Source organism: Lepus europaeus, chromosome X (assembly GCF_033115175.1).
Source record: "Lepus europaeus isolate LE1 chromosome X, mLepTim1.pri, whole genome shotgun sequence".
Classification (NCBI taxonomy): domain Eukaryota; kingdom Metazoa; phylum Chordata; class Mammalia; order Lagomorpha; family Leporidae; genus Lepus; species Lepus europaeus.
This window is the reverse complement of record NC_084850.1, coordinates 21471916-21497291: the sequence shown is the minus strand read 5'-3', so window position 1 is coordinate 21497291 and position 25376 is coordinate 21471916. Positions and strand designations below refer to the sequence as shown.

Genomic DNA, 25376 nt, shown 5'->3' with positions numbered 1-25376 from the left:
GCGTAGCACATAAAGCTGCCACCTGTGGTGCTGTCATCCATATGGGCTCCAGTTTGAGTCCTGGCTGCTCCACTTCCAATTTAGCTCTCTGCTAATGGCCTGGGAAAGCAGAGGAAGATGGTCCAAGTACTTGGGCCCCTGTACCCATATGGGAGATCTGGAAGAAGCTCCTGGCTCCTGGCTTCGGACTGGCCCAGCTCTGGCCTTCGTGGCCATTTGGGGAGTGAACCAGTGGATGGATAATCTCTCTCTCTGTCTCTCCCTTTCTCTGTGTAACTCTGCCTTTCAAATAAATAAGTAAATAGTTAAAAAAAAGACATTACTAAATTTAATGCATGTTTACACACTTTATTAAATTTGCATTCTAAGATATACACAAGGCCAGCATTTCACAAAACTTTGTATTATTCCAAAAGCAGTTATCATGAAATACAGTGATTATATAAGTTGGTCAAGCAAAAACAGTATTGATAGGATTCTCTTAATAGTATCATCTCTTATACTTGTTTTCAAATAGAAGCCTGAAATTTATAATATTAGAAGAGAGAATATGACAGTATAACAATGATCAATTTCCAAATATTAGACTTCATATAAAAATAAAGGGGTACTATCAATAAAGCTCATCTGTGGGTCAGCATTTCTCTTATTTCAAAACAATCCCTGCACAAACTTGGTTTCTAGTCTATTTAAGTAATAAAAACTCAAAATAGACCTTGGTTCAAACAATAAAGTGAATCATCTTGCCACCTAGTTCTCATATCATTGGAACAATTTCAATCTCTTCCACAGTTCTCTCCCACCACTGAATTTAAAAAGTATAAATTCATCACATCACAAAGGTGATTTCTTAATAGCCCCACATTAGAGCCCAAAGCTGTCCCTTTAAGGCAAAGAAGAGAGCAGAGTAAAGGTGGATAATCTCCTGAAAGACAAAACCATCTATCATCGTTAGAGGCAGACACATCTTAACATGGTTCTCTGACAAACAGAATAGATACACTGAATATCGTGGAGGAAAGTTTTCTTTAAAATGGCATACAAAGGGACAATATTCATAATAGATGTGTTTCTGTTAGGTTTGAGGGCTTATAAGTATTGCACAGGTGAAAGCAACATGAGGATTTTAAAGCCATTAACGGCTGCTATGGCTGTGATTACAAGTGAAAATAAAGACCATGTCTGATGCTGTAACAGAACTACTGCAAGTTGAGCGATGCTCTGTAATAATCAAAAGAGAATGGCTTTCTCTTCCAGCCAGGTACTCTTACTAGTCTAGTGCCTTCAAAGCACATCACCTTCCTTTAAAACCCAAGGGCCTTTTCCTTCAAAGATACAAATGCAGTAGTATTCATTTTCTTACATTCATTTAAAAATGGAATATTAATGATCCTAGCAGGTAAATGCACATGTTAGATACAGACAATTCAACTATGATGGCTGAACATTAAGAATTCTATTACAACACACACTTTACGCAGTTTAATAAATAACAAATGACAATAGACTACACTCAGCTTTTTTAAACAGTTCAATCAGAAATTTCTTTTAAAAGTTAGTAATTTATGGTACACCTCAAACTTACTAGCATGTATCCTGTTTATAGTTCAAACAGCTTCTTAAAAGCAGAATACAAAACAACATTGACTTTTTCAGATCATAAAAGCATATTTGTAGATATTAAACTGCCTTTACTAAAAATGCAGTAATAGCAAGAACTGGCTTTCCATCTGGTGGCAACACAATAACCAAAACACCAATCACCACACGACAAAACAAACAAATCCAATGACAAAAAAGAATCAGGAAAAAGCAGCGACTGAAACAGTATGTGGCAATCACACACATAAAGCCCCCTTTGCACCCTACCTCAGGATATACATCCCTGACAGCACAGTCAGGTACCCCAAGGAACCCGAGGCCTCAAAATACCACCCGAGACACTGACAGCTCCGTGGATACTTTTGTACACAGTGGTTTGTGTGTAAATAACATTATTCATTCATTTGTAGATGCTCCACACATCTGGTCAAGGCAGGAATTTCTTCTCCTTGATAACACCACCTAGAAATATCAACAATATTTTATATATTCCTTAGTGCAACAGATTTGCAGGGAGAAACAGCAACGGGGGCAGCAAAGTCATAAGAACCTGGGATGACTAAGACAGGCGTCCTGTAAGTTATGTACATTTTCAACACTAAAAGCCAGTCTTCACTTCATACACTCCAACACAAGGAAGCAATCAAGGTAGGAATGAAAAGCAACTATGTGTTTCTTTACCTCTGTGAGAAATGGCAAGGAAGCAGCTCAAACAGGAAAGGGAAACAAAATAATGTACTTGAAGCTGATGTAGGAAAAAAAATTATATAATCAAAGCAATTTGTGTATTACTTTGAAACAAAGTGATTGAAAACTATGTAGTCAACAGAGAACAACAAAAAAAAATCTCTCAAGCAAGAGAATTTCTGATCAACTCTGTCACATCACTGCTGGGGAAGAGAACCATTACAGAAAATACACATCAGTGCCTTCTTCAAATGTCTAGACTTGAAAATAGGTGCTCTTTGAGGCACTAAGGAAAATATATTCTCTAAGCAATCAAACATGAGCTTTTGAGATTCAGTTACCAGATCCAAAATGAGATCAGCAAAAAACAGGTATTAGTAAGATCACTACATTTGCAAAATGGAACTTTAGAGATGCCAAAACATAACAACACCAGAATGGTGGAAATCTGAAACTTTAATCCACATTATGGATCAAAGTTCCCTGCGTTCCTCACTCAGTGTTCTGTGTAGGAAACAGCAGTTTCAAATACGGAATCAGAAATAGTTAAGTCACTTGGGTGAGAGATCATCCATCAAGATGAACGAAGAACATGAATTGGTGCATGCTACTGAAGACTCTGCGGAAGCGCTGCCTGTAGCCAGTGAGTCTGAGGACAAGCCACTGCTGCTACTACTGCCATCCAACACATCAGAACTGAGGACAAAGCAAAAAGAATTATAAGCAAATGCATCTATCAGGGTCAACATAACATGCAATGACAGTTTCCAGAGCTCACACTTCAGGAGAGCATTTCAAATAATAAAAAGCATCAAAGCAACAACAATGAACTACATCACATACTATGTTTAGATTCTCGTGCAGTCATCAAGTCACAGAGATCCAAAGTAAGACTCCCAAGGTGCTGTCTCATTTGAGTGCCCCCTCCTCGTCCCCCGGAGGCCCCAGACTGCCCAGTACACAGTAAGTGTTCCACTTGACACACCACGACTTTCGTGAATGTGCTCCCTTACCTTCAGCTCAAGAGATTTCTATCCTGTATTTCTCTTCTTACCTTCCCATCAGGCTTGGAGTAAGAGGAAGGGTCCCTTATTGAGGTAACCATTCTTGGGCCACCTGAAGTGTTCCTGTACCCCAAAGCAGTCTTTCCACTGCCCTAGAGCCAACCACTTCCCCACTCCCAAGGGGCCTTTAATTCAAACACATTTTGTTCTGATTTTCCCCTCTAATGATGCATTTTATATTCTTATCATTTTATGAGTTCCTTAAACTATTTCCCTTCTTCTTGCTTTCAATATACAAAGGTCTTCATCTTCCTACTATCAGACTCCTTTTCTTCGATTCCTTTAGTTACTCTGCAGTCAAGCTTCTAAAACAAATGTTCCATATTTCTTTTATATTCTGTATCATTTTCTATATTCATAGAATATATATTCATAGAATATATATATATATGTATATATATATATGTATATATATATATTCACAGAATTGGCTTCTATGTGCTCCTATCTATCCACTAAAGTTCCTGGTCTAAGCATCAGGAACCTCTATAATCCAGCCTAGGGATACCTTTCTCATCCAATCCAAGTGCTCAATGCTCCCAGCAACCAATCTGATCTGCCTCATAAATCTGGCTCAGTACTTCAGCAGGGAGCTGAGAGCCTTTACAACTTGGCATTAAACTGTCCTTCTGGCTTTGATTCCCATCAATCCAATAAATAAGCTCTATGGCTCTGTATTTGCCCTGAATCCACTCATTCACTTATTCTAATATTTACTGAGAGCCTGCCAAGTCCAAAAAGTAACCAATATACTGGAAATACAATGGTGTATAATACAGATATAATCCTTCCCTCACTGAATTTATATCATAATGCAGGAGACAGGCATTTAAGTAATCATGCCAATAAATATATAATTACAATTTGTGATACAAATAACAAAGGAGAGATACAAGGAGGCTAAGAGTCTACAACATGGCTAATCTGATCTCACTGGAGGAACAGGACAAGGCTCCCCAGAAGTGATATTTACTCTGGAATCTAAATGATGGGCAGGCATTAATTAGGTAAGGTTTGAGAGGGAGCAAGGTTGGTTCTAGCAACCAAAGGTAGGCTCTTATGGCTGTAGTACAGTCAGCAAAGAGAATACAGTGAAAGACAAAGCTGGAGATGTAGCCAGGCAGTTTTAGAATGCAAATATACTTTTTATTTTCTAAAAGAAAGCACAGAATTGGAGAAGGAATTATGAACCAGGAAATATGGGTTTGAGTTTAAGCTTAGTCACCAGCTTCTTTGAAGAAATGCCATCCTGATCTAACATACTCTGAGTTCAAATGCTATGACACTTTAGTATCATTTTTCTGAATTTCCAAGTTAATACACATCCAGCGTTAGGTAACCTACGATAGATTTGGGAGTTTTGGGGCCCTATACCACCCTCAATGAAATGTGAGTTTCCCCCATCCTATGCTTCTCTACCCTTCTACTTTTCTTGAAATGTCATTTCTTTCTATTGCCTGTAGACCGTTTTTAGGTGGAGACAGACTACAAATAGGCTTCGGAAAAGTAAAAATAAAAATGGAAATAGTATATTCCACACTGCTCCTACTCTACGCTCACTGCTGTCAAATGCATCATTAATAATACCACTTTTAAGTAAAAAGCTTGGAAAATTTAGCTGGCTCTGATATTTTTTCAACCCAATGGCAAAATGGGTCTAAAATATGAATTATTCAAACTACTGAAAGAAAGTTGCACAGATAATTCAAGACATTGGAAAATCAAAAGACCTTTCTATTTGCCTTTGGAACATATGTGAATTTTCCTCCTGCAGCTTTTTGCCTAGACTAATATTAAAATGAATTTACTTTCCTAAAGCACATATTGGCCAGGCAGCCGAAGGACACGCTCTATGCTACTTGGCAGGAAGAAACAGGCTTAGATTAAAATTTGGCCACCAAGCAGATAATCTGAATATAAATAAAGAATTCCTTATTCCAACCAACAGACTTACAGTGAGCCCTGGGTTAAAAGATTCTATTTGTAGTAAGACCTGCTTGCTTGGGTGAATCTTGTATTTATTCAAAAACACAACACATGACTCATGCAGTGAAATTTCTTCTAAAACTGTTGATTACCTTAAGAGAAAAAAAGCTAATGGAGAAGTTACTGAGAAAACTAGAAAAAAGTAAATAAACCTGAACGTTTCATTTCAGAGTTTCTTCTCTATCATTAAATATAAATGTATATAATTTTGTCACTAACAAAAATAGCATATTTGCATTTAGTCTCCATGGGAATTAAGATTCAGAATTTGGTAAACCTTTAACCAGATATTTGCACTAAACTAAAATTTAGTTTCTGTTCTAATTAATCTGGCACGACTGCACAGGGGCATGGAAGCAGACTACAGGTCATAATTCACCCTCTGTTGTCGTGTCCACTGAAAGCAAGACTTACAGGATTTTTTAATCCATAGACAGATCACTGCATAAAAGTAATTTTCACAGACTCCACTATTAAACCTTCTACCAGAGCTTTGAAAAGCACTAGTCTGGTCCAATTTGAGTTTCTGTCTTTTTTCTTTCCTAGCACAAATGCTGATTGAGGTGTTAAAAAGCCCTCCTTAGACTGACGGTCAAAAGTCAGACAATAGTAGAAGAGCAAAGGATCAAGACAACTCACATTGGACGTAAGAGTACCTGAATCAAAAGTGAACTAATTCATCTTGAGGCTATATTTGAAGTACATAAATGAAACTACTTATGACTATTAAAGCACAGCTTTCAATCTAAGAAAAAAATATATCCCAATGACAAGGTAACAAAACTAGCATGTTCATTTTGACTTATGTTATCATCCCATCTGCCTGATCCTCTTGGTTCCTTGTCCAGTCAATAAAAGCTGAATTCTATTAGCTTAATGGCAGGCAGATAAATGTACCAGAAATCAGTCACAGTGCTGTTAAGCCCAGCGCAGATTTTGGTGTAATCTTCAAACCCCTGCTATGGGTTGAACTGATATACATGCTATGACCTCTGACCTCCATTATCTTGCCTTAGGAGGGCCCAGTATTACCTTTCCAAATAACCATTAAGTTTTTCAGATCACATATTTAAATAGGATCATTTTCAGGATCATTTTCACAGTCACATCCAGGACAGGAATGTAAAAGTATGAGCACAGATGTCTAAATTACTTAAACATTTTGGAAGTAAATCAATATGCCCCTAATAATTTATTAAATAAATCATGATTAAAGCTTATATTTTATACCAGTCACATATTCATGATGAGGTCTTTTTGGTTTTGACGTGGCACATTTAGCATTAAAAATAACGTTACAACCACTAAGATAAATGCTATAAAAAGTTAAAACAAAACCATCACTGAAGTGGGTGTTTAGAGCAGCATTTAAGATCCTTTGGGATGCCTGAATCCCCTGTTGGAGTTCATGGCTTTCAGTTCCAGCTCTGGCCCTTGACTCCAGCTTTCTGCTAACGAGCATCTTGGGAGGCAGCAGGTGATGGGTCAACTACTTGGGTCTCTGCCACCCACATGAGAGACATGGACTGAGTTCCTGGGCCCTGGCTTCCACTTGGCACAGCTCCAGCTGTTACAGGCACTTGTAGAGTGAACCATGGTTGGGAGAACTCTGTATTTCTCTCTCTCTCTCTCTCTCTCTCTCTCTCTCTCTACCTTTCAAACAAAATTAATCTAAATAATTTTTTCTTAAAAAAAAAGTCACTGATGCATTGGGCAAGAGAATTCATCAGCTACTTTTTCCTTTTAAGAGAAAGAAATTAGCAAATCAACTTGACTGCACAGTCAGCAGCCCCGAAAGTTCTGTTACACAGCATGCTGGAGATACAGAAGTCTGATTCCTAAGAGAATGGGTAGTTGAGTCACAGTACACAAGATGCAAATAGAATCAAAGCACCATGCAAAGGTGTACGTCTGAGTTATGCTCACACTCTTAATGCTCATAAAGACTAAATGCAGAATGCTCTAATTCCTGCCTTGTGGTTCACAATGTTCCCCAGATTTGGTTGGCAAAGCTTTCAGAATTTCCAGTTAGTAAAAAAAAAAAAAAAAAAGAGATGAAATAAAAACTATGCCTAACTGGACAAAAACTCCAAATGGGTCTGTGCTCTAATTTAATTTATACTTCAACAATGTCAAACATCAGAGATTATCTAATTTATAAAGTTTAATTTATATGTTTGTAAGTCTCATCTTTTCTTTGTGGGATGGGAGAGGAACAAATAATAAAAATTTAAATGATGAAACAGCATCTACTAAATATGCGATCCCTTTTCTCTTCTCTAAAAGGTAGTATAAAAGCTGTTTCCTTAGTTGCATTATCAAGTAGATTGTTATCCTTGGCAACCGAAATCAGAATGCAGCTGGTTCCTGTCTCTGTCCTCATTTCTAAGAACACGGGTGTCTGATTCTGATCAATGAAACTGCATTGAAGAGACAAAAGAAAAATTTCTGCAAGAGCAGGATCCAGTTTTTACAAAAAAAGAAGTTGTATTTATAATATCTTACTTGGAGACATAAATGTCAGTATCTTACTGCAATTTTAAACTCTAATAGCCTCAGAAGAACAGATGCTACAAACTGACTGAAAACATTATTTGAAACTTTAATGAATTACTGGACTATCTTTGAGAGTCTTGTAAATTTTGAGTAACACTCCTTTTCTCAAGACTACTTGGACCACACGCTGCCTTGGTAGTACTCTATGAGAGGCTTGGGAATAAAGCAAATCTCTACTGCGTGCAGCAACAGCCTTTTTTGTTTACAGATTAAAAGTTTCTTTTGCTGCCAATGTCGATGTTCCCAGGGCTCTGGTAGCCAGTTGCTGATTCCCCTTGCGGTATGGGATTAGTGGCAACAGAAACAGGTCTCATGATCGCCACCACTGTCCAGTTTTGGTTTTGCTGCTCAGAGAAGTCAGCATCTGGGCAAGGAGGGAGGAATCCGAGTAAATACTTTCCCTTCCCTTCCCTTCCCTACTTATTTGTATGAACCTGTTTTATGGCAGTCTGCAAGGTCAACATAAAATAAGTCATCTCACCCTGGATGTGTTTAGCTTGGCAACTTCACTTGGTCACTTGGTTAGTAACTGGGTAAGCAAGGCTATTTCTAGTTGTGTGCCTATATTCACACACACACTTTACCATAAAAGTGATAGGCGGTTTCCACTAAGTATAGAGTTTTACCCACTAGTCCTCTTGACAAGCTTCAGAAGTTCTCTCTTTGTAAGCATCTACAAACCTCGAAAGACACCCTAGAAAATTAGCACACCATGCTACCAAGGAAAGACAAAGATGCCAGGGAAGAGTGACTGTGGGACTGAACAGATCTAGAACAATCTAAACTTGGAACATGTGCCTTTTAGAACAGTACTGGCCAACAAGTCTAATAAACGAAAATCTGTGACTTCTGGGTCAACTAGAAGCACAGGTTACTTTACACAAAACAACAAGTAAGTGAATTTGGCTGGAAGGAATCAACCCTTACACTTTCTAAAGTGGCTTACACACTACTTCCACTTAGAGCGTACCAGCCTTCTGTTTTTGAAGTGAGTGCCTGTGTGGGCTTTTAGAAAAAAAAAAACCTTCACTTATAAACTCAAGGAACAAAAAAGTTCCGAAAGTCACTCCACAATTGTTTCTAGAACATTTAAAAATACTACCTACTTGCTGCCACTATCCTTTCCCCTTCCTTTCAATATGTATGTCAGCATACATACAAAGTGCTCAACTTCAGGTATAGGAAAAGAAATGAACTTTCTCACTAAAGCACTGAGGGCACTCAAGTTACAGATCTAAACTAGGATGAGTAAGACTGAAAAAACAAAACAATTGTGTGACTGGGACCTTAAGAATTAGGAAGTGTTACTATAAAAATGAAACCTTAGTTTGTACTGTGATGGAATACATCTAAATTCTGATGAAGATTTTACATCAACATATAATGCACTAAACAATGACATGCTTTAATTAAAAGAACGCTTGCCTTTTCTGCCAAGTCCAAAGGCTAGAGAAAATGCAGGCAGAGCAGCTACAATCAATGTACATTACCCACATCAACCAGAGACTTGTTCTCACAGCATCCGGTTACTGACACTACCATACCACTCCATTTGTTGAGACTGAAATAACAGGAGCTAGGAATGGAAGTAAAAGTGCCAAAAAGATACACATATTTCCACAGAAAGTACCCATGACTTTAAAATGACCTATATTTTTAAAAAATTGTCTATATACTTCCACTGAGATTTCCCCTCTGTGGGACATGGATAAAAAGATGACAATGTTTTAAATTATTCCAATACAGTTCTGATATGGCTTTTTAAGAATGGATTATACCCTAATAGCCTTTTGATTTTAATTCATTTTTTTTTTTTACCATGAACTGAGATCAGACAATTTTGCAGCATCTGGAGACAGCATATTGGTAGTGCCTTGGAAGAGTCTCTTGGGCTGGCTCTCCGTCTCCATTTCACCTAAAAGAGATGATGATGACGCTACCATGAAGCAATTTTACAAATACAGGCTTGGTGCTAAAATGGGGTGCTCTTTGTTTAACCAAAGCTCAGAACACTCCTTCCAGCCCCTACTTAAAAGCTATTCTCCCATGTGGAAGAACTGTGCTTTCACATAAACTCAACAGAAAAGTCGATAGCCATAAAAAACCACCATTCATTTAATGCAGCACACTAGGCATCTAGGCATGGAGATCAGATAGGCAGGTGTATAGATCCTTTAAAAGAAAAGAAAGTTGAATGCATTAGGCAAAGGAAATCAAAACTAAAAACAGAACTAAAGAATTCCCAAACGGTTGAAGCTCACAGTGACCACTACTTTATGCTAGATGACTGACAAAAACTACCGATTTTATATATTTTAATATGTGAACATTCCCTGAGATGATAGGAAATAAATTTGAAAATGCATAGTCTGATAAACAGTATAAATGTAAAGTGTTGCTTTTACTATTTAGTGAAAATGAAGATTAAAAATATAAGCTTGAAAGCAACTTTGTAATTGAAAATAATTATTATTCAATTAAAAAAACTGGCATTATGCTGGCAACCCCAAACCTATAGATTTTCTCAGAAATGGTAATAGAAAAACTCTGCACCAACAGGAATAATGATTAATATTTTCCTATCAGCTACTTAAAGTTGTAATTCTTTTTTGTACTAAGCTATGATTTTATTTAGAATATGCGTATTTCTTGCTTTTGAAGTTCACTAGCAGTTGCTGAACTCAGCTGGGAGCGTGTTAGACTGAAGTTCACTGTCTAAGGTTGAAAACGGAGCGTTAAAGACAATTTAATTCATAAGTCTATCTATACAGTACTCCAGGAGGAAATCAGTGACTTTGAACTGAAATCTGTAAAAGATTGTTACCATGGAAAAAGATCAAGCAAGAATAAATTTAATATTAATTTTCCATATCATCAATTAATTCAGATTATGTTTCCTTTGTAGCTATTCTGAAAATTATTGCAAGTCAAGAAAAGTTATATTTTTATTGGCTTATTCCATTCTTTAATACACAGCTTTTAAAAGCTGTGACCAGCCTTTCAACTCCACTTCACAAGACACATAATTTAGCCCTTTTTAGTAAAGAATCCCTCCATCTGCTGGTATATTTTGGAATAGCTATGAAACTAAGCAACCATACTGATTCCATCAACTTCCACAACAAGTTTTAAGTTAACAATAATAACATAATAATAGCTGTATTTCTAAAAGTTATTTTTACTTAATAGCTTCTGAGAACATTCCTAGGATTATAACTCTTTGCAAGATTGAAGAAAAAAACTGTTTATGAAATAAAACTCATTCAGAAAATACAAATACAGTCACTATGTCAGGATCTGTTTTTCCAGAGCATACTACTTTTAATTTTAGGTTGTCTGAAATACACCACTGTTTTAATCTGGGTGTGATCCAGGACTAGAAAGTATTGACCAAACGCATAAGTATCTGACATAAGGAGAGTTGTTTATTGGCCCAGAAGGTAATTTGCACTTACTTAATTTATTTTAAAGTTATTGTTAAAATAGCATTGTGGCATAGTGGGCTAAGCCTCTGCTTGCAGCACTGGCATCCCATAAGGGCCCCAGTTTGTATCCCGGCCTCTCCACTTCCAAGCCAGCTCCCTGATGTGGCCTGGGAAAGCAGTGGAAGATGGCCAGGGAGCTTGGGCCCCTGCACCTGTGTGAGAGACCCAGATGCTCTTGGCTCCTGATCAGCCCAGCTCTGCCTGTTGTAGCCATCTGGGGAGTGAACCAGTAGATGGAAGAACTCTCTCTCTCCCTGTCTGTAACTCTATCTCAAAAACAAAGGGTGGGGGGAGCAGAGCTGTGGCATAGCAGGTGAAGCTGCCGCCTGTGGTGCTGGCATGCCATATGGGCGCTGGTTCATTTCCTGGCTGCTCCACTTCTGATCCAGCTCTCTGCTGTGGCCTGGGAAAGCAGTAGAAGATGGCCCAAGTCCTTGGGCCCCTACACCTGCGTGGGAGACCCGGAGGAAGCTCCTGGCTCCTGGCTTTAGATAGACACAACTCCAACCCTTGCGGCCATCTGGGGAGTGAACCAGCGGATGGAAGACCTCTCTCTTTCTCTCTCTCTACCTCTGCCTTTCTGTAACTCTGCCTTTCTAATGAATAAACCTTAAAAAAAAAAAACAGGCAAAAAAAATACCCTCTTGTTTTATACTATATCCAACACTTAAAATAATGTGGTCATAGCCACAGAAATTACTTAACCTGTGTTAAGTTTCTTTGCTTTTGGGAAAAAAATATAAAAACAGATGCCATCAGGTGATCTCTATAAGCATCTAAACCCAGCATTGGCTGAGACCTAAACTTTAGTGCTTTGTGGTTCAAAATAAGGTAATTAGGCCGGCGCCGTGGCTTAACAGGCTAATCCTCCACCTTGCAGCACCAGCACACCGGGTTCTAGTCCCGGTTGGGGCGCCGGATTCTATCCCGGTTGCCCCTCTTCCAGGCCAGCTCTCTGCTATGGCCCAGGAAGGCAGTGGAGGATGGCCCAAGTCCTTGGGCCCTGCACCCGCATGGGAGACCAGGAGAAGCACCTGGCTCCTGGCTTCGGATCAGCGCGGTGCGCCGGCCGCAGCGGCCATTGGAGGGTGAACCAGCGGCAAAAAGGAAGACCTTTCTCTCTGTCTCTCTCTCTCACTATCCACTCTGCCTGTCAAAAAAAAAAAAGTAATTAAAAGAGCACCCCACTATATCAAAAACTCTAAAGACTTGAATATAAGGCAATTCTTACTTTGCTGAGGTGTAATTTGTGATGGAGTAAATCTCACATTACAGTTAAGCATACAGCATATTTATAGATACATCTCCAAATATATTAGCATATATTTCTGCAACATATCAAATGTGTGTTTTTTTACATGTGGATCACTGAGAGGCAATATGTTTGGAATATACGGATAATATGAATATTCAGTTACAAAGTATAAGAAAATATAGACAACAGCAAATAACAAATATATAACTTATAATCAGTAAAGCACACATTGGGAAGAATACTTCATATTTCTTTAGAAAAAAAGGAAAGCGATGTCATTAACTAATTTCAGATAGGAATTCTACTTTTTTTAAAGATTTATTTATTTACTTTGAAAGAGTTACACAGAGAGACAGAGAGACAGAGAGACAGAGAGAGAGAGAGAGAGAGGGAGGGAGGGAGGGAGGGAGAGGGAGACAGAGAGATCTTCTAATCCTCTGGTTCACTCCCCAGATAGCCACCAGCTGGGGCTGGGCCAAACCAAAGCGAGGGACCAGAAGCTTCATCTGGGTCTCCCACATAGGTAGCTGGGGCCCGAACACCAGGGCCTGTTTTCCTCTGCTCTTCCTCAGGCCATTAGCAGGGAGCTGGATTGGAAGCAGCAGTCAAGACATGATGCGGCCCATATGGGATCCAAGTGTTGCAGGTGACGGCTTTACCCACTACGGAACAATGTCGGCCCCAGGAATTCTCCTTTTTAATACAAACTTGACTTGGTTTAATACATGAGGGTGATGCCCACATTTTCTCTTTCTTTCCCAGATTTATTGAGGTATACTGTCAAGCATAAGGTGTACAATGTGATGATTTGATATATGGACATACTGTGAAATGATTACAATATCTTCTGTGTGATGAGTACAATGAAGTTCTACTCTGAGCAGATTTCAAGGGTATCAAATGATATCATCAATGATTGCCAGCATGTTGCTGCATACCTTTTCTCTTCAGAGGACCAAGAACACTGGGCCTGATGCACTTAACTGGACTCTGGCTCCTCCTGCTTTGATGAATAAACAAACAGGATAATGTGAAATACTTCCACAAACAGAACAACCCACCAAATAAATAAAAGCAAGTCTCATAGGGAGAAATGGAAAAACACTTGTGTTGAAGGCAACTAAAATGGCAATACAGAACTGGATCCAGCATATGGCAATCTGGAAAAACATGGCATTTAAAGCAATTCTTAGAAATCATTAAGACAAAACACAGTATTTTAAAGAAAAAAAGATACTTTATCAAAAAGTTGTTTGAATTTTGACTGGTATACACACTCTTCTTTTGTAAAAGTTTTATTTATTTTCATTTTATTGGAAAAACAGAGAAACAGAGACAGATGGAGAGTGATCTTCCACCTGCTGGTTCACTCTCCAAATGCCTACAATAGCTAGGGCTGGGCAGTGCCAAAACAGGAGCCCAGAACTCAGTCTGGGTCTCTAACATGGGTGGCAGGGACCCGAGCACTTGAGCTACCTCCTAGGGTGCTCATTAGCAGGAAGCTGGAATGGAAGTGGAGCTGGGACTTGAACCTGGGCAGTCTGATATGGGATGTAGGCATGACAAGAGGTGACTTAACTGCGGCACCACATGACAGACCCTGGTCTACACTTTTTTTTAAAAAATAAAAAATATTTTTATTCATTTTATTTGAGAGATAGAGTTACAGACAGTGAGAGGGAGAGACAGAGAGAAAGGTCTACCTTCCGATGGTTCACTCCCGAAATGGCTGCTATGGCTGGAGCTGCGCCAATTCAAAGCCAGGAGCCAGGTGCTTCTCCCTGGTCTCCCACATGGGTGCAGGGGCCCAAGGACTTGGGCCATCCTCTACTGCTTTCCCAGGCCACAGCAGAGAGCTGGATTGGAAGTGGAGCAGCAGGGACTCGAACCGGCGCCCATACGGGATGCCAGCGTCACAGGCGGAGGATTAACCTATTGTGGTCTACACTCTTAAAACTTTTCTTCATTGGGGCTGGCGCTGTGGCATAGTGGGTAAAGCTGCCGCCTGCAGGGCCAGCATCCCATATGGGTGCTGGTTCGAGTTCCAGTTGCTCCACTTCCAATTCAGCTCTCTGCCATGGCCTGGGAAACCAGAAGATGGCCCAAGTCCTTGGGCCCCTCCCCCTATGTGGGAGACCCAGAAGAAACTCCTGGCTCCTACCGTTGGATCGGTGGGGCACAGCTCTGGCCATTGCGGCCATCTGGGGATTGAACCAGCAGACGGAAGACCTCTTTCTTTCTGCCTCTGCCCCTCTGTAAGTCTGCCTTTCAAATAAATAAATAAATCTTTAAAAAAAAAAGTTTTCTTCTTTAACCTTAAAGAGCCGGCACTGTGGTGCAGCAGCTTAAGCAGCTACCTGCAGTGCCGGCATCCCACATGGGCGCAAGTTTGAGTCCCGGCTGTTCCACTTTCCGATCCAGCTCCCTGCTAATGTGACTGAGAAAGCAGCTGAGGATGGCTCAAGTGCTTGGTCCCCCACACCTGTATGGGAGACCCAGATGAAACTCCTGGGTCCTAGTTTCAGCCCCGCCCAGTCCTGGTTGCTGTGGCCATTTGGGGAGTGAACCAGTGGATGGAAGGTCTCTGCCTCTCTCTCTGTAACTGCCTTTCAAATAAATAAATAAATAAATATTAAAAAAAAAAGAGTGTACTATCCAGCATGAGTGTATGTCCCTTCTGAATATAAATGCATTAAGTCTCATAAAACAAGAATCTGGCAAAAATGTTAGCAGTAGAACATAGGCATTGAGCATGAGTGTTCACATTTGAAATTCTTTCAATTTCGCTGTATGTCTGAAAATTTTCCATAATGAAATACTGGGGAAAAAAATCAGTCTGAGAGACAAATGTAATAAGTGGTCCTTCAACCACATTTAAAATTCCAGTTCACTTACCATGAGAATCGTCTTGGACTAGGAACAGGACTTGGTGGCAACCCACTGCTACTCACAAACATCTGTAAGGATGGTGAAAAGCATTGCTAGAAAAAAAAATTAAAATAGTTTGAATGCTCCTAGTTTTCTTTCTTTGGCATTTAAAATTCCTAATTATTATTTTAATCCTACATATTTATGGGCCCCAGTTTTCAAAAGGTTCTTTTCAAAATGACAGAAACAATATCATTAGAATGGCTTGGGTGTCTTTATTTTCAAATTACTATTACTATTACTAGATTTTCACTGATTTTTTTTTCCCATCAAGTCACTGATATCTTAAAAGTGAAGTTATTTATGTCTAGTTTGTGTTCTAGAGAGTAAATCGCTCAGTATGAAGAGAGTTAGTATCCTGTCTACGATCCTACCTTTCCAAATCCTCGGGTAGGTGAAGGTGCTGGAGAGACTGGAGTGAAGTCAATTCTCTTCGGAGAATACAATTTCTCTTGCTTGTCAAAATCACTATCACTCTGCAAACATAAAGTGTTATCGGCTCTTTTTTTTATTTTATTTTTTGACAGGCAGAGTGGACAGAGAGAGTGGAGAGTGAGAGAGAGGTCTTCCTTTGCCGTTGGTTCACCTCCAATGGCCGCCACGGCCAGCGTGCTGCGGCCGGTGCACTGCGCTGATCCAAAGCCAGGAGCCAGGTGCTTCTCCTGGTCTCCCATGGGGTGCAGGGCCCAAGCACTTGGGCCATCCTCCACTGCACTCCCGGGCCGCAGCAGAAAGCTGGCCTGGAAGAGGGGCAACCAGGACAGAATCCGGTGCCCCAACCGGGACTAGAACCCGGTGTGCTGGTGCTGCAAGGTGGAGGATTAGCCTATTGAGCCGCGGCACTGGCCTTAAAGTGTTATCGCCTCATAACAATCAGCACATCGCAGCTCTTATTTTTAGAGCTATACATTTTTAGAGTAGTTATATGCAGATTTTAATATTCTGCTGGAAAATCAGAGATTGAAACTCAGTATCACTTTGGAGGCAGAAGGGACAGAATTGTAGACAGCAATTAAGAAAGCTGGTCAACAACATTAAGGTTTCTAGAAAATACGAAACAAGCAGACATGGGAAAACTTTACCAGGCTCAAGCTCTCATCCCACGATTGGCTTATCTGCATTGCCGCTTGTACTTCCCTAAAACAAACAAAATGAATGGCCATCAGTGTTTACAAATAAGACATACATTAGGCTAGGCCTTGCTCCTTCGAAGCACTAACCTTTCGTGTGCAGTTTCTCTGTTCATAATACCCAGGCCTTCCTCCTGAAAAGACAAATGTATGTGCTAAAAACATATTTTTCATCCACACAGTTCTCTGGTTCAAATGAAATTTAAAAACTTTTCTACCTCATCTGATGTAACCACAGTAAAGCAGAAGCAACATTCTAAGATGGTCACCCATGCCATATCTACATTTTATCTGTACACACACAAGACTTTTAATTTGTCTCTAATTAACTAGAGCTGCAACCTGACTCATTTTTATTATCTAACTCTTCAAAATAAAAATTTTTAATTTAAAAAAATTTCAGATCTGAGCTAGTAAGTAAAATTTACCCTTTTGATTTGATGCAGTCTGCTATTAGGAATACGATTAGGTGAGGATGACAGCAACTGGAAAGAAAAAGTAAACATTTACTATTTTCTGAATCACAAAGCATCAGTCTGCTGTCAGTACTGGTGCACAACATCTTCCTAATAATTTTTCATAGTCTTCTTCGAAATCAAGCTCTTTAAGTCCCCAAACGTTAAATGCACTTATGGCAGTACATTCAGTCTTTAGAAAGTATACCAGGTGTCCAACCTCAAAGCACCATCTGTCATCAGGCAAGTTCTGACTCTAGTACTTTCCCCAAATGAATGCAGAGCTGGGTAAATTTAGGGGGAAAAAAAGACTCTGGGTCTTAGAAATACCCACTACCCCACTTATCTAAAATTAGAAACTATAAGGAAGGGAAAGACAAAAACAAATCAACATTATTAATTTTTGATTACCAGTACACCAACAAAGGCAGGCTAATAAGCCCACTATATTTTTTGTATGCTTAATGTTGGCTGAAAACACTTCAAAACTGCAGTAAGATTTTGTTTACATGATCTAAATCAACTCTGAAATTTGATCACTAATGTTATTACCACAAATCTTACTAAATAAATCAATGTGGAAAGGCAAGATTTATCTTTAAAATTACCATTTTCATTTAGATCATTTTTTAACAATACAAAGCAGAAATGTTTTAGGGGCCAATTATGCTCCCTCAAAATTATCACAATTAGATCACAAAATGTAGATACAATTTATATCACTACATCTTACAGGGTTCTAATAGCCATAATGTTAAGAACTAGTATGTGTTCCCAAAAAATTACAATTGAACTTGTAACATTATATAATCAAATTAGCCAAAAGAATTACCCTGTTAAGAGTCCTTAAGCTATTAACATTTCATTTTTTTGAATGCTAATATAGTAAGCAGGATCACATGGTGATAAATGACTTGAAGTTTTTAAGCAAAAGCTAATTCAGGAGAAAATTTTAAAATGTTATCCACTAAAATATGATTTTACCTCAAAAGATCTCCTTTTATTACCTACCCCTTACTGTTGATTTTCTTCTAGGTTTTGAAAAGAGAAAAACTTTATTACCAGCAAATCCTTTTTTAAAGTAGTTTGTTTTTTGTTTTTCCATTTTGAAAGTGACACATTTGTTGGTCCAATCCTAGAAAGGCCATTTGAACAATCCTAAGCTCCCAGGCAAGCCAGGATTATGTGGAAGAGAGCGAGGAAGTGTCAGTCAGAGAACAGAAGAAACCATCAGTAGTGAAACCACCAGGAGAACCAAGGTACTGATGGCCAAAGAGTGACTGTGGACAAGGTCAGAGATTCAGATGCTTCATCTACATAACACACAACAGATCAAGTTTAGACAAAAGTGGGAAGTAGACAAGAGAGAGGTAATGTATTGGCTGGGGAGAAAAAAAAAGAACACACAGGAGGTGCTGGTAAAAGGTCAAATAAAGCAAAGACTCCAAGTGGGCTAATGAATGAGACCCCAACATTGACAATTAAGTGGGCACTGGTGTCTTCTGCAAGAATAGTGTGTTACTAAAGTTGAGGTAGAAGTTGCAAGATTACAGACTGACAAGAAATCAGGAGACAAGGAATTAAAGGCAGTTTTGCAAAAGTTTCCAGAGGGAAAGGGAGAGGGAAAGGAAAGGGGATGTCTAGGAAAAAGAGAACAGTATGTCCTCCCCACACTGGATGTGTGAGTTGGGAGCATGTGTGAGGAAGAGAGCCACTGGGGCAGGGAGGGAAGACGCCAGCTGAGCACCATGACAGGCATCAGAACAGGCACGAACCATTAGGGAGAAACACCGTGGATGTGAAGGTGAAGACATTTTTAGGGGAAAGCTAATGTGCATACAAGATGGGGCTCTATCTTCTCTGCGCAGTGAGAAGGGGCATCTGCTCCAAGTGGAAAGTGGTGATACAGGAAGCTGTCTGAGTGTAACAACAAAAGATGTCAAATACTGCTCTGGAGAACAGGATGGGGCCAGTGGCAAAGTGAATCCACCATGACCCCGAGGAATTCATCTTTTTCCCTTCTGAACTACCTATCCTCTCGATTTCTCTACTCATCAAGGCTACCCCAACCCCCTGGTTACCAAGAAACACAATTTTAGTCGAAATTGTTCTCCCTGCCTTTCTATCTAATCAGTAGGCACACTATGAAGCTCCTACTTATACCCATCCATTTGGCAACAACTTACAACTTCTAGGTTACTATGGAACATCGATAAGCACGTTAACAGAGTGTACCATGATATAATGTATACAGTGTCATTATTATGAAGACAATTGTGGTGGCCTATCCGAAGGTGATACAAGGATTCAACTGGGTTTGGGAGGAAGAGAATGGGGTGAAAGACAGCATAAGGATCAACAAAGAAACATGAAAAACTTCAGAAAAGTCAGTATTTTAGTGCAGCCAGAGCAAAGAGCATTTGTCAGGGAGTAGGGAGAGATGAGCCTAGACTGACATTGATAGGAATCTTCCCAACTTGCCAAAAAAGGTAAGTGAAGTGTAGAGAAGCAAATTCAGGTTTCTCTTCTTCATTATGCTACTGTTATCAAGAGCACAGATGTGTAACACTTAGACACGTTTTTCATATATCCAACAAAAGTAAGTAGTGATATTTTCCGGTATCCTCAGGGAAGGAGGTGAAGCAAATCCATCCTCCAGATAGCTAACATTTCCCCCTTTAGGCATTTTTAGCCACCTCAGCTGGAAATCTTTCTCCAACGTGTTACTTTTTTTCCCCCTTCTTAAACAGATTATAGCAAACAGAATGACACCGGAAGTGCGCTATTCTAATCCCAGTTCTGCCACTTACTTGTTGCAGGATTCGGAGCAAGTCACTGAAAACGTCTGAGTCTTGGCTGCTGCTGCTTTTAAACTGAGAAAAATAACTTTTGCCCTGTCTACGTTGTAGGGGTTACTATGAGAATTAAATGTGTGAAAGCACTTGGGAATATGTCAAATGCCATACAAGTGCAGGTATTCCTGGCATTTAAGAGGTTAAGGACCCAGGGATCCTTAAACACATCACTATAGGGTTCCATAGCAGCAGCACCCTCAGGCTCTTTACCCTTATACTAAGTCACAAATTAAATTTTTAAAAAACCCATCTGTCTCCCAGGGTTTTGTTCTCCTCCTTGGCAAGCAGCTAGTAGGACACCTTTAACCCAAATACACTGCTTCTGATTTGCTACTTTGCACACACTGTTGGGTTGGAGGCTTATTGCGATTGTGCATAAATTTGAGATGATATAGAGGTCAGAGAGATTCTCCTATAAATAAACAGATGAACCTTTGTGCACAGACTATGAAAGTGTAGTTCAGGCCTTTGACGGGTTGTTAGCTTCCATTCCAGATGTCTTCCAAAGATCTGAAGCTGTTGGAAAAGTGATCTCCCTAAGTGAATTGCCACTACATAAAAACCCCAACATAATTTCTCCTGGTACACCCAATCAATGAGGCAATCCCCAACAGTTCTGGCTGCAGACAGCCGTCACAGTCAGCAACTCTTTTGAACATATAAATACAAGCACTTTGAAGGAGTCTTGACTTTGGAAAACTAGCACTGTCCAACAGAACAATGTCAGAAACATATACTTTGCGACTGTTTAAGTGATTTTTACATCCGGGGACAAATAAAGACCACCGTTGCCAGCTATAATTCAAAGTGAATCTGACTTACCTCAAAACCATGATGCAAACAGTGACAAATAACAATGAACAGTTTTTTAAAAAATACCAAATCCCACAGCAAAGAAAAAAAAAACCAAACTTTTAATCGAGTCTCCTTTGTGTACCAAAAGCGGAATGGCCACAGCATAAGCAGTAAACAAGATGGGGAAAAATCAATGTCTTTTACACAATTGCATGTAGCACGTACTCTTCCAACAGAAGTGCCTCTGCAAGTGTTCTCCTCCACCTAAATCACTTCAGATACTTACTCTGATACTTACCGAGCTGTGATGGCTCATAATTGTTGCACTATTCCTCCGAGCTCTAAAAGTATAAGGCTCAAAGACCTGTGAAAGGTCACTGAAAATTAAAGATACAAGAGTTAATGGCTCCTAATCGAAGGGCTCATTTAACTACACTCGCATCAATTCTCTAGTGCACCAGGAAATCTCCAGTGGCTCCTCAGTTCCCACACAGAGGAAATGCCTCAGCGTCCCGTCTTTGCAGAGCTCCCCGCCCGGGGTGCTGCGGATTACAGGTCTGCCGCCTGCCCTGCTCCTCAGTAGTTGGGGAGCAGCTCCCGGGATGTGTGGGGCGGAGCTCCAGGCTGGTTGCTTCCAGCTGCCTCTGGTCAGAGCTACGCCCCCAAACCAGTTACCACCAGATATGAGCAGCCTCATTTGTTTACCTCAGAGGACCTATGAATATTCCCGTTTCTGTATTTACCGTGACCTGGAAAGGGCTGGGGAGCCCTGTTCTCTAACAAGAGACTTAATCAGCACATCTCCTAAGCATGTGTTCTACCTTTGACTCCCTGCGCCTCGAATGAATAAACAAAACCTGAGGCTTTGCTCACGTTGTCCCCTCGGCTTCAAACACTCTCCCTCCTACCACCATCTGTCAAAATCCGTCCTCTCCTTCCACCCCATCTCAAATGCCGTGCCCTCTGGGAAGGGACGGCACGACCTTCCTTCATTGCACAAATCGAATACATTTCCTCCACCGAACCCAAAGAACACACTGGGAGACTGGCAGATGAGTGGCTTCTTGTGATACCTACTTACTTCACCTTTTTTAAATTTTTTTTTTAATTCGAAAGGCAGAGATACAGAAAAAGAAGGGGGGGGGGAGTGAGATGGAAAGGGAGAGGGAAGGAGAGAGAGAGAGGGAGAGAGGGGATGGAGGGGGAATATGAATCTTCCATCTGCTGGTTCACTCCCCAAGCCAAAGCCAGGAGTCAAGAGCTTCCTCTGGTCTCCCGTAGAGTGCAGAGGCCCAAGCACTTGGGTCTTCTCCTGCTGCTTTCCCAGGCACATTAGCAAGGAGCTGGATTGGAAGTGGAACAGCCAGGACTCAAACCAGGGCCCATATTAAACCGCCACCTGTAGTGCTGGCTTAACCTTCTAAGCCACAGCGCCAGCCCCTACTTTATCTTGTATTAAACAAAAGTGTGCATAGGTCTTAAAGCTCTCAGTTCGGAGGTGTTTTATTCATCTTTGTGTAATGTCCCCACAGTGCCTAGTATAGAGTCAATTCATGATAAGAATTCAAGAAGGATTTTCAAGGCTGAACTGCAAAAGCAGCAGAACACGGACTCTTTTTTTTTTTTTTTTTTAACAGGCAGAGTGGATAGTGAGAGAGAGAGACAGAGAGAAAGGTCTTCCTTTTTGCCGCTGGTTCACCCTCCAATGGCCGCTGCGGCCGGCGCATCGTGCTGATCCGAAGCCAGGAGCCAGGTGCTTCTCCTGGTCTCCCATGCGGGTGCAGGGCCCAAGCACTTGGGCCATCCTCCACTGCCTTCCGGGGCCATAGCAGAGAGCTGGCCTGGAAGAGGGACAACCGGGATAGAATCCGGCGCCCCAACCGGGACTAGAACCCGGTGTGCCGGCGCCGCAAGGCAGAAGATTAGCCTGTTAAGCCACGGCGCCGGCCAGAACACGGACTCTTGCACTCAAAAGGGAGACCTGGAAGAAGCTCCTGGCTCAGATCGGCCCAGCTCCGGCCATTTTGCGACCATTTCGGGAGTGAGCCAGCAGATGGAAGATCTCTGTCTCTTACCTCTCCCTTTCCTCTCTCTGTAACTCTGCCTTTCAAATAAATAGATCTTTAAAAAAATACATAAGGCTGAACTGAACTGGTCTTCAAGGAACCACTGAGATCGCTGCATTCAGTTCTACTAATTTTTAAATGAGAAAACAGAGATTCAGAAAGGTTAAATGACTCATTCATGGTCCCAGCTAGTTAGTGAAAATTGGGATCAGACCTGGTCTCCTCACCCTTCTTTGTCACATCATGCTACCTTTCAAGTAATTACTTAAATTGTGATTCACAAAACAGACTTTTTTTTTCTACAATCGTCTAAATGCAGGTCAACAGGATCACCCAAGTCCCTAGCAATTGCTTGCTTACCAGATTTCAAAACGCAACCAAAAAGAGCCAAGTTCATTCCTAAAGTATATTTTTTACATGTTGGGCCAAGAGCAGCAACAGAAAAGTAAAAATTCATCCTATCATTGCCTCAGCTTAAAACTGTATTTAATAAAAGGAAAAAAAAGTAAACCTGTTTTTATCTCCAAAATCCAGAAACTATAATCAGTTCAATAGACAGTGATTACCTCTTTCTTTGCTTTTGCTTGCTTGATTACTGTTTTTGGCTAATTCTACTCCCATCCCTCTTTTCAGACTCAAGCCATTTCTACAGAGTCTCACAAATTGGCTCCCTACCTAAAATGAACTACCTATAAAAGCAAAATGCAACAGGCTCAGGAGGTAAGCCAACCTAACCTCTCTGTTGCATGATTCTACCTTGAAAATAAATCCTCTGGAGACTTGTTCACATGAAAACACAAACCCCTGGCACTAAAATTGAAGGATCGATCCTTTCCATTGTCTTCCAAAACGTGTCTTTTCACTGACCTAAGCTATAGGCCACCCTCCTTCTTTCTATTCACTGAAATGCATTTCAGGCACTTTTAGAACCTGAACACATTATGACAAATCCCAATCACTTAATTTGATGTGAACACACCATTTAATTACAAGTTATTAAATAAACTGTGATTTATTAAAGTAAACCTCTGCTAATGCCAGGGTTCCGAAACTAAGCTTAGAAATAGCAGCTCTTAGAGACAGGTGTCAAGTTGCAAGTCTAGTTCCAGGGGCTTCAGATTGACATTCCCTGGTGTAAATTAGGCAAGGCAAGCAACCTGTGAGAAGAGCCAGACGCATTCTGCAGCTCCTTTTAGAGTGGGACAACATGGCCCCAGGAAGAAGGGGCCCCGTTTCCCTCACACGGCCCAGAGTTTGGGGCCCAACTTTCATTCCACCTTGGGACCCAAGTCCCGGACAAGCAAACAAGTCCCCACCGCCTCGGTTTGGAGAGCGCCAATGAATTGGAACTCGCAGTTTAGGGAAGGACGACTGCCTGCACGGGGTCAAGGAGCCCCTGAAGCCTGTACTCCATCTTCCCCAATCCTGCTCACCTGAGCCCATGGATCAGGGGAGCACTGTTGGATCTCCTCAGGGTGCCCCCATCAGATGTGTCAGGCTCAAAGTCCAGCTCCATTTTCTCCTGAGCCATGTCGGAGATGTGTAGGCAGGCACAGCGGGTACAGCTCAGCTCCTGGTGCTTAGCTATGGACTCCCAAGACTCTCACTGCAGGACTGAGCTGCTAGGGACTGGCAGCTGGGGGCGGGGGCTAAGGGGCGGAGGCTCGGGGGCGGGGGCTAGGGGCGGAGAAAGTAGAAGAGGAGGCGGGAACGAGGATGCTGGTGAGGAAGACAGGACGGTGCTGCCGGAGGGGAGAAAGGTGGAGAGGTTGTGGCGGAAGGTGCCGTAATGAAGACGACGGTGGAGAAAAGAAGAGGAATGGGAGGGAAAAGGCAAGGGAGGCGAAAGGCGAAATGGACAAGCAGGAAGGCAGGGAGTATGAGAGGCGGAGGGCAGAGTGGGGAAAGGAAGGGGAAAAAGAGGGAAGGGTAACCAGGGGCTAGAGGAGTCCTAAGCGCAGGAAAGAAGGACGAAGAGTAGGGAAGGGGAGAGGGGAAGAAAAGGAGGGGGCGGAAACTAGGCAGCGGCGGAACTCATGCTGCTATTTTTCCCGCTGGCCGAGGACCTCAAGCGGGCTCCGGCTCACACACGCCGCGGCAGCCCGGGCAGCGCTAGCACCAAGGACCTAAGAGTCGGGCAGGGCCCGGCCAGGACGCCTCGGTAGCAGCAGATCCCCATGCTCAGGGACCTGGTCTCGTCCCCCATGCTCAGGGACCCGGTCCCGGTGACTTCTCAGCCCTGGAATCTGTGCTGCTTCCCTCCCTGCCCCCCTTCCGCCTCTAGGACAGCTTGGGGTTCGGGAGAGGGTTCCGGCCCCTCGGCCGCCGCCGCGGTGTCTCCTCTTCCTCTTCTGGGTTCTAATGGCCCGGAGGAACCCGTTGGTGCCAAGACCAAAATCTACAACCTGCTGTCTCTTCCGCCTCCCACGCTTCCGAAGCGGGAGCCTCGGCAGGGCAAGTGCTTCCGCGTCCGGGCACCCATTGAGTCCTGCGCACGCGCCGGGCGGCCCCT

The 25376-nt window shown here is 41.5% G+C and overlaps 1 protein-coding gene across 11 annotated transcripts; it reads right to left on the bottom strand.

Annotated features, from left to right (window-relative positions):
• Nucleotides 1-338: 338 nt before the first annotated feature.
• Nucleotides 339-25361, bottom strand: PABIR2 (PABIR family member 2). 11 transcript variants are annotated; one of them, XM_062184412.1, is made up of 11 exons: nucleotides 24298-25361; nucleotides 21097-21175; nucleotides 20436-20519; nucleotides 17122-17178; nucleotides 16784-16827; nucleotides 16646-16700; nucleotides 15938-16039; nucleotides 15531-15616; nucleotides 13574-13638; nucleotides 9714-9810; nucleotides 339-2985 (listed from the first exon to the last, which is right to left on the bottom strand). In XM_062184412.1, exons 1-11 carry the CDS (start codon nucleotides 24393-24395, stop codon nucleotides 2841-2843), a joined length of 912 nt encoding a protein of 303 aa, XP_062040396.1. In that variant the 5' UTR covers nucleotides 24396-25361; the 3' UTR covers nucleotides 339-2840. The 11 variants fall into 11 exon arrangements, with proteins under 11 accessions (XP_062040396.1, XP_062040399.1, XP_062040397.1 ...); XM_062184415.1 differs by having other exon boundaries at nucleotides 339-2064; XM_062184413.1 differs by having other exon boundaries at nucleotides 13574-13635.
• Nucleotides 25362-25376: the final 15 nt, after the last annotated feature.